The sequence below is a fragment of the Artemia sp. Qi Xiang Cuo genome, chromosome 11, assembly GCF_049724085.1.
Source record: "Artemia sp. Qi Xiang Cuo chromosome 11, ASM4972408v1, whole genome shotgun sequence".
Taxonomy (NCBI): domain Eukaryota; kingdom Metazoa; phylum Arthropoda; class Branchiopoda; order Anostraca; family Artemiidae; genus Artemia; species Artemia sp. Qi Xiang Cuo.
The window spans coordinates 46,009,413-46,024,829 of record NC_142804.1 but is presented as its reverse complement, the minus strand read 5'-3'; the positions used below and the strand labels follow the sequence as shown (position 1 = coordinate 46,024,829).

Here is a 15,417-nt window from a genome sequence, read left to right as displayed (position 1 = left end):
TTCCAGTTGGTAAAATCAATCTACGAGCTGATGTGTACTCCCTTTTCCAAAATCACCTAATAAATCTTCAGTCCTATTTACCTTTAACAGCAGATAATCTCTATCACCATAGTAAACTTTTAACTCCCCCTCCCGTAGCGAGTACACCTCGCAAAAATTTTAAAAAAACGACAACCTGCACTTTTTGAAATGACTAGGACGACCCAACCGTCCGCTATATTATTGTACAGTACTACATTGCGTTTTCACCTGTGTAGAAGAACCAGGCCGGTATCTATGCTTACGACTGGTTCACCATTGGGAGCGGCACTACCTTATGGACAGTCGCGAGGGTCAGCCGCAACATTACTGTAAGAGCTGTTACGTACGCTTTCACACATTTTGCCAAACGCTGTATTTAGGATGAGCTTATACATTTCCGTCTCCACCTTTGAGTTTGCCCTTGAGCATTTATCGACAAAAGTGTCGATAAACATTTTCAAGTAGGGTCGCTGATTTAACTGCAGGACCCGGTGTATTTTAGTGATCTTGAAAACAATGCTCACCATCCACTGCAAAAGCACAAGGTGAACAATGATATTATCTTTAGGGTCCAAATAAGCAATCAGTTTCTGTTTAGAGGGGGTCAAGTGCATCCCCATATTCTCAACCAATTAAAGATTGTAGGGGCTTAGAGAGTCCCTTTTCACGGGCCGATTTATGCAGAGAAAGACAAACTCTTTGACTGAGTCGTGAAGCGCCAGCGGAATGTGACTGTCAACTTCAAAGAACCATCCTTGTGGCCCATTGTCCTCGACGGTGGTAATGTCGGGGAACTCACAAGGATTCTCAAGCCATTGATAGTTCCCACACGGCAAAGAGTAGTGAGACAATGCCGAGGAGTACAATGAGTTCATGTCCAAGAACACTGCATTTAACTTTGCACCAGTGATTTGTCCGCTCGGATCGGTTGACAAGACGCGGCCCCCGTGAAAAACATACCCTCCCCGCATTGAACGCTCTACAAAAATGTGCTGATCTACGTCGGTGATTTTGCCTATTTCCTCCCTACTAATTTTTAAAATTAAATCCATTACTAAATATGGTGTAGAAAAATAATATCCTATATATAACCCGAACTCTGTATAGATCTGGTCTGTGTTCTTACAGACTATATCCAGCAGAGTTAGAACGTCACTGGCCAAGTACAGTCTACAATAATCCCACCCATTTTTACAATCCCCCTTGGACCACACCTTCTTGGCAAACTCCTACTCCGCGGCTGTGCATTCACTGTTGGTCAGTGAATTGTAAAAAGCTTCAATTGGAGGTAGTTTCTCCTCACTTAATCGTGCGCCAGAACAGTAATAGTCGTATGCGTTTATACCTTTGCAGGTCAACAGATCATTTATTTCTCCGCACGTAAAGCGTTTATTAATCTGGGAAGTGCAACAAATATTTTCGCTCTTTTGCACTATAAGCAATTTTATCTAATACTTGGGGAAAAACTATAAGAAACTAAGCGCCTAATATTATTCATGAACATACGCTTATTCTCAACTGAATTCCATATAATCTCATTACTTAATAACTTGTCGGCTGAGGTGGGACTAAACTCATTGGTAAATGAACTCTTTACCCCTGGTCAATCTACTCCCCCTCCCTCCCTGTGCATACGTGCCAGTGCCAGTAAAATAAATTTGAAATCAGAATTGTAGGTGTGACTAAAAACAGGGATAAAAAACTTTGGGACAAAGTTTCTAGGGAATGCGGGATGCGGTCGTCTTTGACCCTGAAGCCCTTCAGATTATAGGTCAGGAGCCACATGTACATGGGCGCTAAAGGTCCCCCTCCCCCCTCTTTTCCCTTTAGTCCCCTTATCCACCTCTGAAAACTCCCCCTTACAAACCCAATATATTTTTTGATTTTTAATCGCGAGACGATCCTCTGTAGACAACACCATTAGATAATGGGCATTTCTTAAACAAGAAATAGCACCATTAGCCATGCCAATCAGTGTAATCAGTGCCTTACCCATGCGCTCAGTCCCATCCCATGTTTCAACTATTTCTAACAACTGCATGGTGTTAGAACTATGTCTGTGTGCGTGTGCGTATGACACTGCAATAGCCAGGTGTTCTTTGACTCGATGTGGATATTGGGGGTCGTTCATCTCCACCAGCTTAGCTTCACAGTCCAAAGATATTTTGTTGCACTGGAGGAGGGCGTTTTGAAAATTTTTAAATCGTAGAATGGCCTTATCCCCTGAAACCGTTTCCACTGTCTGATATCCATGTCGTCTACAATGCATCATATGATTTCGTAACTTTAGTTCAGTCCAAAATCTAGAGAGGCGTGTTGGACAGTAGAAACGATTCCCCCTATTCTTACCCTCCCCCAGAACTCTACTAATGTCAGTGATAGGATTAAAATGACCGATTGTGTTCGGTTGACTAGGTGGCGTGTATAACAACCAAACCCAGTGTTTAACCAAATCAACTGACGGGCTCCTTACAGGGAAGACCACCCCCTTCTTTTTAGAACGAACCCCATCTTCAAATTCAGTTTCGTATTGTACCACAGTAACGCCGATATTTAAGTGGGCATTAGCCTTTTCAAAAATGTCAATGGATCGAAGCGTTACTGGGTGTTTCCCCTCTAAGAAAGAAAAATCTACACTTGGGAAACTGGACCCCTCCTTCCCATGTACAGCCCAATTGTCTAAATTCTTCTTGGTAGTGTCACGAGCTAGAGGCTCGTATGCTGATATGAGGAAAGCATATCTGAAACACATTTGATCTATTTAAAAACAAATCCACTGGACACCTTTACAACCCACTAGATCTTGATTATATTTTAAAACTATGCCTTTATCCCTATGCCCCCCTCTTAAAATAAAATCTTTCTTTAATTTACATATATTTACACTTAAATTTTCAACAAAAAGAACTAGAGAGCCACTCCCGTTTTCGTTATAGTTCTCAAGATGCGTTATAATTTGATCTATCCAATCTATGAAAGCACCCTCAAAATTTCCCAAATTTGAATAAACCACACGCATCTCGGAATGTATAAAATGATAATACACTTCGCTTTTCCCCTCATTCAAATAAAAAACCTTTAAAACAATAGGAAACCTTAACTGAATCCCTACCCCCCCACAATTGAATTTGATTCTCCTGAAGTGCACGAATTTTATCTACATATGCATGCACAATTTCTACAGGGTCAAAAACTAAATTTCCCCCCATAAGTGTATTAAAAGGATCCCCAAACGTTGCAGTGAAAATAACTATATTATTTAAAATTATATTCGACAATTGAAAATCGGGGAAAGATGTACCCCCTCCCCCCAGTTGTTCAACAATATCTGGCAAATGCTTCACTTCAGTTGTTCGAAGTGGAGTCGTTAGGGTATCGGAGGTTGGAGGAGGTTAAGTCCCGGGTAAAATTGTCTAAAATTTGCAATGTGTTTGGACTCAAGTCCCCCTGTTCAACTGCGCTACTATCTAAATTAAAATAATTATCAAAAAACTCATCAATGTTAAAAGGTACTTCAATGCTATCATCCCATGTTAAATTGTTGGGGGGCTCCAAGTGTGCATCCTTTCCGTCCCCTTCTTAACTGGACGGCGAGTATGGGACCAATGCTGGCCCAATCTATAGATAAAAAAATAGCTTATTTTCAATGTGTTCAAATCATCCCTACTGCTTTTAAAATTTGGATTACTATTACTTAATAACATTTGGTCAATTCAACTGAAGATAATCTAAGATATGACATAGAAGGCGACAATTTGTTCGTTTTATTTTCAGTGTTAAAATTTTTTTTTTTTTTTTTCGGCGCTTCCCCCAGCGCTTCCCTAAACATGCCCGACAGCGCTTCCCCGACCATCCCTGGCGCTTTTCGGAGCCACATCGCATCCCTGTGGCGCTTCTTGGGATCCACAATGCTTCCCGCGATGCTTCTCTAGCTCGTGGCGCTTCTCGGATCCAGCGGCGCTTCCCCCGACGCTTCCCGGCGCATTCCGGGCTCCGTGGCTCCCAGCCGTTTACATAATGTCCGCCAAAAGTTGAAATATTCGCTTAGACTGCATAAGTTCAAGTTTCTCTCTAATTCCGTTCTACAGGTTCGGTGAACTCTTCATTAGCTCACAATTATTGTAAGCCGCCACGCGAGTGTTCCGATTTCCAAGACCGAACTTCAGATGAGAAAACAGTACAATTAAATGCTGTAAACCGTTAACTCAGTATATTGTCAACAATGTTTCCCCATCACTAAAATATTGGCAAGGGTTTGTAAGATTGAAGGCTATTTTAAAACTATCCTTGTGCAAATTACGGGATCCAAATGTGACAGATAGATAAATGTGAATAATCTCACTCAGTTCCTTCTCTTAAAACTTTGTGATAATCAATTGTGAAAAATATGGTATTTAGAATTTCAAATGGTGAGCATTAATTAACTAGAAATTACCCATGAAAAATAGTTGCTTATGAGATTGTGGCGATGAGATAGAGAGAATGCAGAGAAAATAGCAAAAATTATAAAGAATTGCATTTTGAGTTTCAAAGGCAGTTATTATTAATAGAAATTACCTAAAAATATTCGCTTTTGAGATATCGAAGCGATAACACAGATTAGAAAGAGTGGTTTCTTTGCAAAAAAAAATACATTTAGATATGTAATAGAGGTTAATATCCCGCTGAGATAAGTTTATATTGGGATTGAAAAGGACTAAAAATTGGAAGAAATAGAATGGTAGGAAAAAATGCTTACATTTGCATAATCCTTCTGGAATTGGGCACCCGAAGGACAAGGTAACGTGTGTTGGAGAGTGGATGGGGCGGCAGCTCTATGCTCTTGAGTGGCTGGGCCGGCTATTTCACGATCTTGCGTAGCTTCGGCATTGTAGTTGTCCACCCACTCTCTCTTAAGTTTTCTGTCAGGCCGCATTGGGACTGCCTCGTCATCTCTGGCTTTCTTGGAAGGAGGGGGCAATTATTCTTCATAATTTTCATTAAAAATAGTAGAAAAAATTATTATCAATATTAATTTTACCCTTTTTTAAAGAAAGAAAGTTATTAACTACTATTTTGTTTGGAAAATTATCTTATTTTATAAAAGCAAAAAACAACTATTCTCTCCCCCTAAATTTATTAAAATTAAAACACCATAAGTCTACCCTCTCATTTATTTAATAATGTTTTTTATTCAAGTGAAAGTCATATCTTACTAACTTTTATTAAAATTTTATAGATATAATCAATAAATGACTAAGAATAAATTAAGTTAAGGAACAATTATATTTTATATTTTGTCACTCTTAAAATTAATACCCCCCCCCCCAGAAAAAAATCCTGGATTCACGCTCCCCTCCCGGGACTATAAAAGAAACTTGATCGAAAGAAAGCTTGATAACAATCTGTTTCTCTTCTCCAAAATAGCGCATTGCGTCTGCTCTTAATTATTACAATTGTCTCAAAGTGTTTTAATTTTGACGGAGAAACAGTTCCTTTTGACTTTGGCTGCTGCGTTCGTAAACACATAGGAAAAGGGTGACCGCTAATTTTAACCTCGCGTAGAGCATTATGTCAAAACCAGAGTTAGGTTAGTAACAACAGTTACGTATTTCTTTGGTAGATTTTAGATATTATATATAAAAATTAAAATTTCAAAAAATTAGATAAATTTTAAGTTTTTCTTTTTATGTTTATTTTTTTTTACACAAGGGAGGGGGGGAATGAGGGGGTGAGTGTCCAATAAAATATTTTATGTATTTTATTTTGACGGAGAAACAGGTCCTGTTGAGTTTGGCTGCCGCGTTCATAAACACAGAGGAAAAGAGGTGACAGCTAATTTTAACCTCTCGTATAGCATTATGTCAGAAACAGGTTATGTTAATAAAAAAAGTGACGGAAGTCAATGGTCGCGTTTAGCTAGGATATAGACACATAAAATTGCATAAATTTAAAGAAAGAAAATTATTTCTTTTTGCTAGAATTTTGGTTGTAAAACAATGGGGGATGGGGTTAGGGTAAAAAGAATATATTTTATGTTTTACTAGTGAGTGTAATGATGTTCGTATTGTATGGGGGGGGGGGGGGTTTGGGGTAACGAAATATATGTATGTTTTAGCTGAATAGACTGGAGGAGGTCCAGGGAAAATAATTGTATTTGAAAATGTACTAAAACAGAACTTACTCGGTAAATTGTAGTTGCCAAGGATTCTAATTCATCAATATTATCCATTTTAGTTGTTTACACGGTGTCAAAATACTTTCTGATAATTTAATCACATTGCATGCCCGTTATATACGAAATCTCAAGGGCGAATTGTTATGTAATGGGTAAAATTATATGTAAGCAGGCCCCTGATTGGTTGAGAAGGAGGATGTAACCGACCCGCTGATTGGCTGAGAAGGAAACACGTGATCTAACTGTTTCCGGGAAACTCATAACATTGCCTAGAGCAACAACAACAAATACTATTTCTGGACACCATGACATTCACGATCGATTACGCAATCAAGTTCTCGGAAATTCACTTCCCCCTCGAGTCCTAGATCAATAACATTGTTCCCGTTAGAATTCAATGCGCCTGTGCAACCTTCGTTCCGGAGTTATTACACATATAAACATCAAATAAATCGACCTTGGAAAAAGAGGTCATTGACCGATTACGCAATCATTCTCCCTAGGGAGGCTATGCCCTTATTTGGACTCCCGTCAGTATTCTATGCCCATATATGGACTCCCGTCACGAGCTTTAGGGTCACCTCTACTGTCATTTATGCTTTACTGAAAACAAAATATATTACAATTATTTTCTTTTATGTTTGCAGTATTAAAAAATTAGAATAGAAATTGCAGTGAAATAAAATTTTGAATTGTCAAGTTTGCAACATCTAACATCACAAAATATATAGAGTATTCGGTCTATTTTCATTAGTTCCTTCCAATTGTCTTGATCATCATTGTGGTTTGATTTTATTGTGATTTTATCATTGTGATTTATTTTTCGTCGATGTTTTGAGAAACAAAAGTACATTGTTTAAGATTTACATAGTTTACAATAAATGTAATTTTTTTGTAATTAATTTGATTGTAATTTTTGGTCGTTTTGAGTTTGAACTCATATATAAAAATATTTCTGCTGGTGTTAAGTTTAATACGGCTCTTTACTTTTCTTTGAAAAACTTCTTTTTTGGAAAGTTCTTTCTTATCAATTTTACCGAAAAGTAGAAGAATGTGTTTCGAGTGTTTTATTTATGTTCATATTTAGAACCGGTCACTTCTACACAGAAATTATTTCTAGACATCCAATTTGATGTCAAAATCTTAATTTCTAAGCTGTTTTGTAAGTTAGAAAGGATGTTTTTGTAATTTTGCGAGTAAAGCATAGTTTGAAAAAAAAAAACCCCTAAATGTCTTGGGAAGTAAATATAACAGAATATGCCCCATTACGCCTTTTGAATTACCACAATCCAAGGCTGTATTCAGGGATGTTAAAGGGTTTGAACCCCCTCCCCCCTCGAAATGTATGTCTAACTCGTAAAAACGTAACAAAAATTAATATAAACGAATTGTTTATGTGTTTTAAAGTTTTTTAGACCCCCCCTCCCCCCCAGCATAAACCTGGATACGGCCCTGCCACAGTCGAACACCTTACTTTCACAAATTAATTCTACAAATTGTCAGTGCTATAATATATATTTCCACAAGAACGAGAAATCCTATAAACCACACTAATAAGAAAATTAAAATGATGATCTTTCTTCTTTCTAGTAATACTTCTGTAATACTTCCGTGAACGCCAAACTTTTACTCCGAGAAGAACGCTAATTAAAATAATTACTTGAATATATACATTTCACTATAAACCACAGAGTTTTATTGTTCAAAGAAAAAATCTTAGCCTCTAGGCTGGGCATTTTGAAGTTATTTAAAATTATGCATTATATTTTACTATCTTTTCTGACTATTAATCAGTATACTTCTAGGAAGGATTGTTCTCTGCTTACCATATTTTCGCATAAAAAAATATCAAAATATATTACTAAATTAAAAAAACATTTTTGAATCAAAAGAAGCTTACAAAGTAGCTCTCAAGAAAGGACTATTAGCTCATGAAAATCCAAAGCGACGCTACGCTACTCTAGAATGCCAATAACATACTACTCTGGCAATATGATTCCGTCATTGGGGGAAAAAATAAATGCCAAGATTTGACCCGTTCTAATTTTTTTGGAGGTCAAAAAATTTTGTAATTAAAAAAAAATTGTTGAGGGTTTACTTTTTGCCACTACTCAAAAGACAATTCATGACTGTGACAACATTTTCCAGAGCTTTGCGCAACATCCTCATGCAGCTAAAATGTACTCCTGTCACATCATCGTCCGCTTTTGAATGCCACCAGTTTTCTAAAATTCTGTTGTGGTAGACTTTCAGGCACTTGTATGATATACCCCCTACCTAATGTCCTTCATCTCATTAGAACCTTGGGTTTTCCATAATTTTGGGACTTTGGGGTGAAAATTTGATGAATATATAATACTTTATTAACAAAATTGTGAGAAATCCCAAACTTATGGAAAATCGAAGGTTCTAATTAGATGAAGAATATTAGGTAAGGGTGTATATCATACAAGTACCGACTTTTAATATGCTAATCATTGAAGTTTTCAGGGTTTAAGATATCTATTATTCATATAGTTCATATCCATTTCTGCATGGAATATATTCCTGTAAATGGTTTGCCTAAATAAAAATTGTAGAATCTGCTTGCAACATTTTTTAATAACACCGCTGTATTTTAAGATGTGCATAAACTGGACCTTAATCAGGAAGAACCTGTAGCGCAGAAAAATTACAGTCAAAGTCCTCGAAGAAATGTATTTCGATCGCCGGGATCTCCTTTACTAGCTCGTTTCTCTCCACGACTAGCCAGACGAAATACAAATCAGCCAAGAAGACTAACAACTCATGTCGACCCTTTATCTCATATTGAAATGCTGGTACAGGTAAGTCTATTGATTGAATTTATCGTCGCAAAAAAAACTTAGGCTACTGTTAAATAAAGCAGTAACCACAGACACTACGTAATAGACTGTAAACTGGTTTCCAAATTTCATTAAAACTTAAATGTAAACTGCAATTAAGCGTGGTCTCGCATGATTTCGGTCGCCAGGACTTTACTTGCTCGCTGCTCTCTACGGGTAGCCAGACGAAGTACATATCACCAAAAAGACTAGCAATACTTGCCGAACCTTTGTCTCATGTTAAAATACTGGTAGAGGTAAATCAGGGGAAATTTTCGACCGACACATTTAATGCAAGATAAAACTCGATAAAACTTAAATCGTTGCTAAATGGTGCATTAACTATTGACGCAATGTAATAGACGGGAGGCAGGCGTCAAAATTCTATGAAAACTTGAAAAAAATCGTTTAGCATGGTTTCACATAGTTTTACATCAGAGGCAGACAGCGGTGCTAATTCATAATTTAGGAGGGGTAGCAAATTTATTTTTTTTTAATCGGGGGGAGGGGTCAAGTTCGTGTTTTTCTCTTTTTTTCAATCAAAGCTACAAGAAAAGGTGTTTTGAATGACGGTATACTCAAAAAGAAACTTTTCAAAACCTATGGGTGGGGGCAAAAGAATCTACAAAGTTAATGCCCCTCACCATTGACGCTACAGGAGGAAGAACTGTAATTGCTTTTGATATGGATAGCCATGGGCGTAACAAAAGCCCTTGGCCGTGGTTCACATTACTGTACTTTTAACTGAGGCACAGCAGCTTACGCTCAGCAAATTTTACAAAATAACAGCACTATTCAAATTCGATCAATTCATTCTATCTGTTTAATCACAAGCGGCAAAACTGGAAACATAAAATTGGGTAGAAAGCCCTTTCTTTATTTATTCTATTTTTTGTATTTTTTTTTTCTGTATGTTTTTCGACGGCCCATTTTAAACGTTTTAACCGAATTGCTGAACCATAACGGTGCCTGAACTTACGGTAGAGAATGAATGAAATCCGAAGAAAGACGCAGAATCTGCCTTTTTTCGTGCGAAGCCACAGCTGCTTTAGCCAAGCATAACAAACTACGCCATACATAATTCTAACGAGTTCGGTCATGTTCAACCATAGAAAATTAGTTGTGCAATTTGTGGTGGTTGGCCAATAAGAGTGAAGATTGAATGTTTTTTTTTTCAAAAAATAAGGTAGATATAAGATTGGAACAGTATCTTGAATCTGTATCCTACATTTTATTAGAAAAAAGAAAAAGAAGCTATAATGACATGGTACCAGAGAAATACTATAATTACACCAGAGAAATACTCGTATGTTTGTTTATAAATAAACTGTCCAGTTTCAAAAATTTATCTCTAAATTTTTGGGATAGTTTCTGTCTTTAGATGTTAGGTAACTAATCTTCCTTTAATCTATGAATATATTCGTTTAATTAAGGTGGGTTGTATACATTTTAAGTCACATATATTGAGTAGTTTCTGTTTATTCACTGATTTGCTTCTAACTGGGAAGTATTTAGAAAAATAGCAATCCTGTGTTTAATGAAAGCATATGTGCCAATTACAAATGCAGTATGTAGGAAACTTTTTTTTAGGCCGGCTTACTGAACCCTCCATCACCAGAGGAGGTGACAAGAGAAAGATCGCAAGATGAACTACGTCGGGTTCGTGTTGGTGGTTTCAATCCAGATGAACTTGAAAGACGACGAAATCTAGATCATTCAGAAGAAGTCAATGAGTGGAACCACCAAGACAACCTACCTGAAGTAAGTTTCTCAAATATATACTCTCTTTATCCCCATCAGAATATGTAGGATAATTTACTCTTTGATATTTGCGACATGCATAAATATTTATTTATGCAGTATATGGTTAATATTCTTATGGGTGTTGTAGATGTCTCGACATACAGGGATTTTGATTCTACTTTCCTGAGCGTATTTCTATAACCTTGTCATTAGTCAGGTGTTGATTTTATGTTCATTGAAATTGTTTTCCTACTCCATCGGCTGTTTGCTTTTGTACATTATGATGGGCAATAAAAATTAATTATTATTATACCACCTGATCTTCAATAATGCATCACTACATAATTTTATCAAGCATCAAGTGAATCAGCTGTCTTATGAACTTTTAAAATAACTGTCTACGTTGACTGTTCATCAAACAGTTCGTGGTAACGAACTGTAAGTAAGGAGCGACCCGGCTCAATGGTAACCGAAACTCTAGAAAAAGGGTTTTTGATACCAATAGATACATCAAAAGAATCAGATTTCAATGATGATTTCAAATATATAACTTTCATCAAGTTTAGTGCTACCCATCAAAAGTTACGCGCCTGAGAAAATTTGGCTGATTTTCAAAAAAAAGGGGAAAGACCCCCTAAAAGTTATAGAACTTTAATGAAAATCACACCATCATATTCAGCGTATCAGAGAACCCTACTTTAGAGGTTTCAAGCTCCTATCTACAAAAATGTGGAATTGTGCATTTTTAGCCAGAAGAAAGATCACGGATGCGTGTTTATTTTTTTTTTTTTTTCCAGGGGTAATCGTATTGACCCAGTGGTCCTAGAATATCGTAGGAGGGCTCATTAGAACGGAAATTAAAAGTTCTAGAGCCCTTTTTAAGTGACCAAAAAAATGGAGGGCAACTAGGCCCCCTCCCACGCTTATTTTTTTCCCAAAGTCACCCAATCAAAATTTTGAGATATCCATTTTGTTCAGCATGGTCGAAAATATGATAAATATGTCTTTTAGGATGATTTAGTCCCCCGAAGTCACCAGGGGGAGGGCTAAAAGTTATGAACTTTACCCAATGTTAACATATAGTATTGGTTATTGGGAAGTATACAGAAGTTTTCAGGAGGTTTTTTTTGTGTTAGGGGGGGGCAGGGTGGGACGGGGGTTATGTTGGAGGATCTGTCCATGAAGGAAGTTTTCATGGGGGAAGGGAAATTGCCATGAAGGGGGCGCCGGACTTGCCAGCATTATTTATTGGTTATTGGGAAGTATACAGACATTTTCAGGAAGGATTTTTTTCTGGAGGGGGGGGGCTAGAGGAAGGGGTTACTCTGGAGAATATTTCCGTGGATGATGTTTCTTTGGGGTAAGGGATATTTCTATGAAGGGGACGCCGGATTTGCATGCATTATTTAAAATACGATTAGAAATTGAATAAGAAAAACAAGTTTTTTCAACTGAAAGTAAGGAGCAACATTAAAACTTAAAACGAACAGAAATTATTACTTATATGAGGGGGTTCTCCCCAAGTCAATACCTCGCTCTTTACGCTACAGTTTTTTTTAGTGCTTTCAAAAGAGCTATCTATTCTATTTAAACGGCCTTTGTGATTCAGGGGCTTGTGAATCAAATTTTTTTTTTAACTTTTAACGTAAAGAGCGTGGTATTGGCTAAGGGGAGAACCCTCTCATATTCGTAATAACATATACGTAATAAAAAAAACAAGCGATACGACTCAATAGTAATCGAAACTTTTAAAAACGGAATTTTGATGTCAATAAATGTATCAAAAGAATGTGTTTATAATGCTGATTCTAAATATATAAATTTTATTAGGTTTAGTATTACTCATCAAAGGCTACGAGCCTGAGAAAATTTACCCGATTTTTTAAAGAGGGGGGAAACACTCCCTACAAGTGAAAGAATTCTAATGAAAATCACACCGTCAAATTCAGCGTATCAGAAAACCCTATTACATAGGTTTCAAGCTCATATCTGTAACTTTGTATTTTTAGCCAGAAGAAAAATATACGAATATAGAAGTTAGTTTCGTAAGTTAATTTGTAAATTACGTCATAACCAAATTTAGAGACATCCATTTAGCAAAAGAAAAGTAAAATTTTTATGCAAATTTTGTTTACTTATTCAATGACGGTGAGCCAAAATAAAAGCTGCATAAACTATAAAACGATCAAAAATTAAATTAAAAAAAACAAGTTTTTTAAACTGAAAGTAAGAGTGACATTAAAACTTAAACCGAACAGAAATTATTCCGTATATGAAAGGGGCTGTCCCCTCCTCAACGCCTCGCCCTTTACGCTAAAGTTTGACTGTCTCACAACTTTATTTTTTAAAACAATAAAAAAACTTTAGCGTAAATAGCGAGGCGTTGAGGAGGGGACAGCCCCTTTCATATACGGAATAATTTCTGTTCGTTTTTAAGTTTTAATGTCGCTCCTTACTTTAAGTTTAAAAAACTTGTTTTTTTATTTAATTTACTATAATGCGCCACCGCGCAGCGTTAATGCCTCTGAAACTGAGAAGCTCGATACATAGTTTTTCGATTATTTTAAGGTGAAGTGGCTATCTCAGAATTTCAATTGATAGCAACATTGCCCTTTTTCGGTCAAGATGGGAGTTTTGTGCCACGAAATGGCAGAAACACCGCTTTACTGTGGCAAAATCTTTTTGCCTACTCACAATGGGCACTATAGTTTTGAATTTTCGTTCGAATGAGCTTTCTCCTGGTTTTTAAAAACTATTGGCTCAATACGATAGCCCATGGGTAAACAATAAACAAACAAATAGTCACACAAAAGTGATCATCCTTTTCAAAAAAAATTAAAATTCCACATTTTTATAGATAGGAGCTTGAAACCTCTACAATAGGATTCTCTCATATGCTCAAGCTGATAGCGCAATTTTCATCAGGATCAATTGCCATTTTGTGGGTGACTTTCCCCTTTTTCAAAATTAGGCCAATTTTCTGAGACTCGTTGCTTTTTATGGGTAACATTAAACTTGATAAATTTAGAATATTTGTAATCACCATAGAAAGTTGATCAATTGAGGTATTACTTTTTATAAGAAACTCATTTCTTAGAGTTTTGGTTACTATTAAGCCGAGTCGCTTCTTTCTTAAGGTTAGTTACCACGAACTGTTTGATTTATTACGCTTTTATAAACAAATAAGTATAACCATGCGTTCGTTTGCGTTAAACTTGTTTTTGCTTTAGTTTTTTGTTTCGCTAGAAAATTATTAGACAGCGAATTGTTGTGAAATTTCTTGTGAAATTTGGAAAAGCCGCCACTTAACTTATAATTTACGGAAAGAATGGTATTGCAATGAAACTGTATCCTATGCACTTCTTTTTATTTACTTTTCAAGATACGTTTTGAAGCATTTTCAAGATGACCAAGAAGTCGTTTAAGATAATGTCACAATATAAAAAAACTGACAGTCTGATTTGGTATGAATGTCTATTAAGTATCCGTCAGCTTATCGAAACTATAGGAACAGAGAACAGGCCATTTTGACCCCCGTCATGTCACAATCTTTAGTATAGACATTGATCGACCATTTCAGTATAAGAATTTTATTGTGTTATTTTATTTTTAACTGCTTTTTTGTTAAAATAAATGTATTTTGAGTTCGTCCATCCTAAACACAGGGTTGCCAAAACTTTTAGGGACAAAAGTGTCCAAATCAGGCCAAAAAGAAAATTAGCCAATATACAGGGTTGCCACTATGAATTTGCAAAACCTGTGAAAAAAGTACCAAAAACCTGTGAAATTCGTCCTTCTTAGTTCTGCTTCCTCGCGGTCTGTTACCTGCATGAGTTCTGCAGGTATTTCCAGCTTTGGCATTGACGCTACCAATAAATTAAGTTTAGTGCTAGTTCAATTTGAAGAAATGGCATAAAAAAATAGTCATGAGAATGTCAACAGAGCGAAATTTCATATAGATTATTGATACCGCTACCTATCTTAGTCGAAAAGTAAAGAACCAATCATAGAAACTCATTTTCACTTCTGCATTTTCTTAAGCTATGCAAAAAGATGCGAGTCATTCATATTAAGTAGCTATTAAGGATCTTTGGGCGCGACAAGGTCCGAGCGGCTGTAGCAACGAAATGTCTATTTTGACCTACATGGTTTTGAAGTTAAACAAAAGACGTCGATCTCCTTAACCACTCAGTCAACTGGTTGGTCAAGTGGTTAAAATCGTTTAACGACTCCTCTATCTTGCCATTTTCTGAACATTTAGAAGTAGCCCTGAGCAAAAATGACGTTTTCGAGAACTAAAAAAGTGAGAAGACAAGGCCGATTGAAATAAATTCGCTTGAGTTATACTCGATAGAAACTGGCGACCAGCGTTTGACAAAAAATCACAGCTGAAAGTATAGAATATAAAACAGAAGCATTCGCTAGCGGCTATAAATAAAATTGAGCTGCAACACAGCTTTTCTGCGAAACTCCTTTCTTTCTATGACAGCAGTGTAACAATACCCATATGCACACGGCTACTCGCCACAGGGATTTATGCGGAACGTTCCAGCAGGAAATGGCCATTCACTTCTTCTTTCCAGCCTTCTCAGCAGCCTTGGTGACTTTGCCACCAGCAGGAGGTGGGTCTTTGAAGTTGACCGACTTGATGAC

General features: G+C 36.7%; 1 protein-coding gene across 1 annotated transcript in view; it reads left to right on the top strand.

Annotated features, from left to right (window-relative positions):
• Window positions 1-7,407: 7,407 nt before the first annotated feature.
• Window positions 7,408-15,417, top strand: part of LOC148947031 (uncharacterized) — a 35,015-nt gene continuing 27,005 nt past the window's right edge. The window contains exons 1-3 of the mRNA XM_089096496.1: window positions 7,408-7,495; window positions 8,801-9,003; window positions 10,612-10,782. Coding sequence (XP_088952622.1) covers window positions 7,408-7,495; window positions 8,801-9,003; window positions 10,612-10,782 — 462 coding nt within the window. The remainder of the gene's footprint in view (window positions 7,496-8,800; window positions 9,004-10,611; window positions 10,783-15,417) is intronic.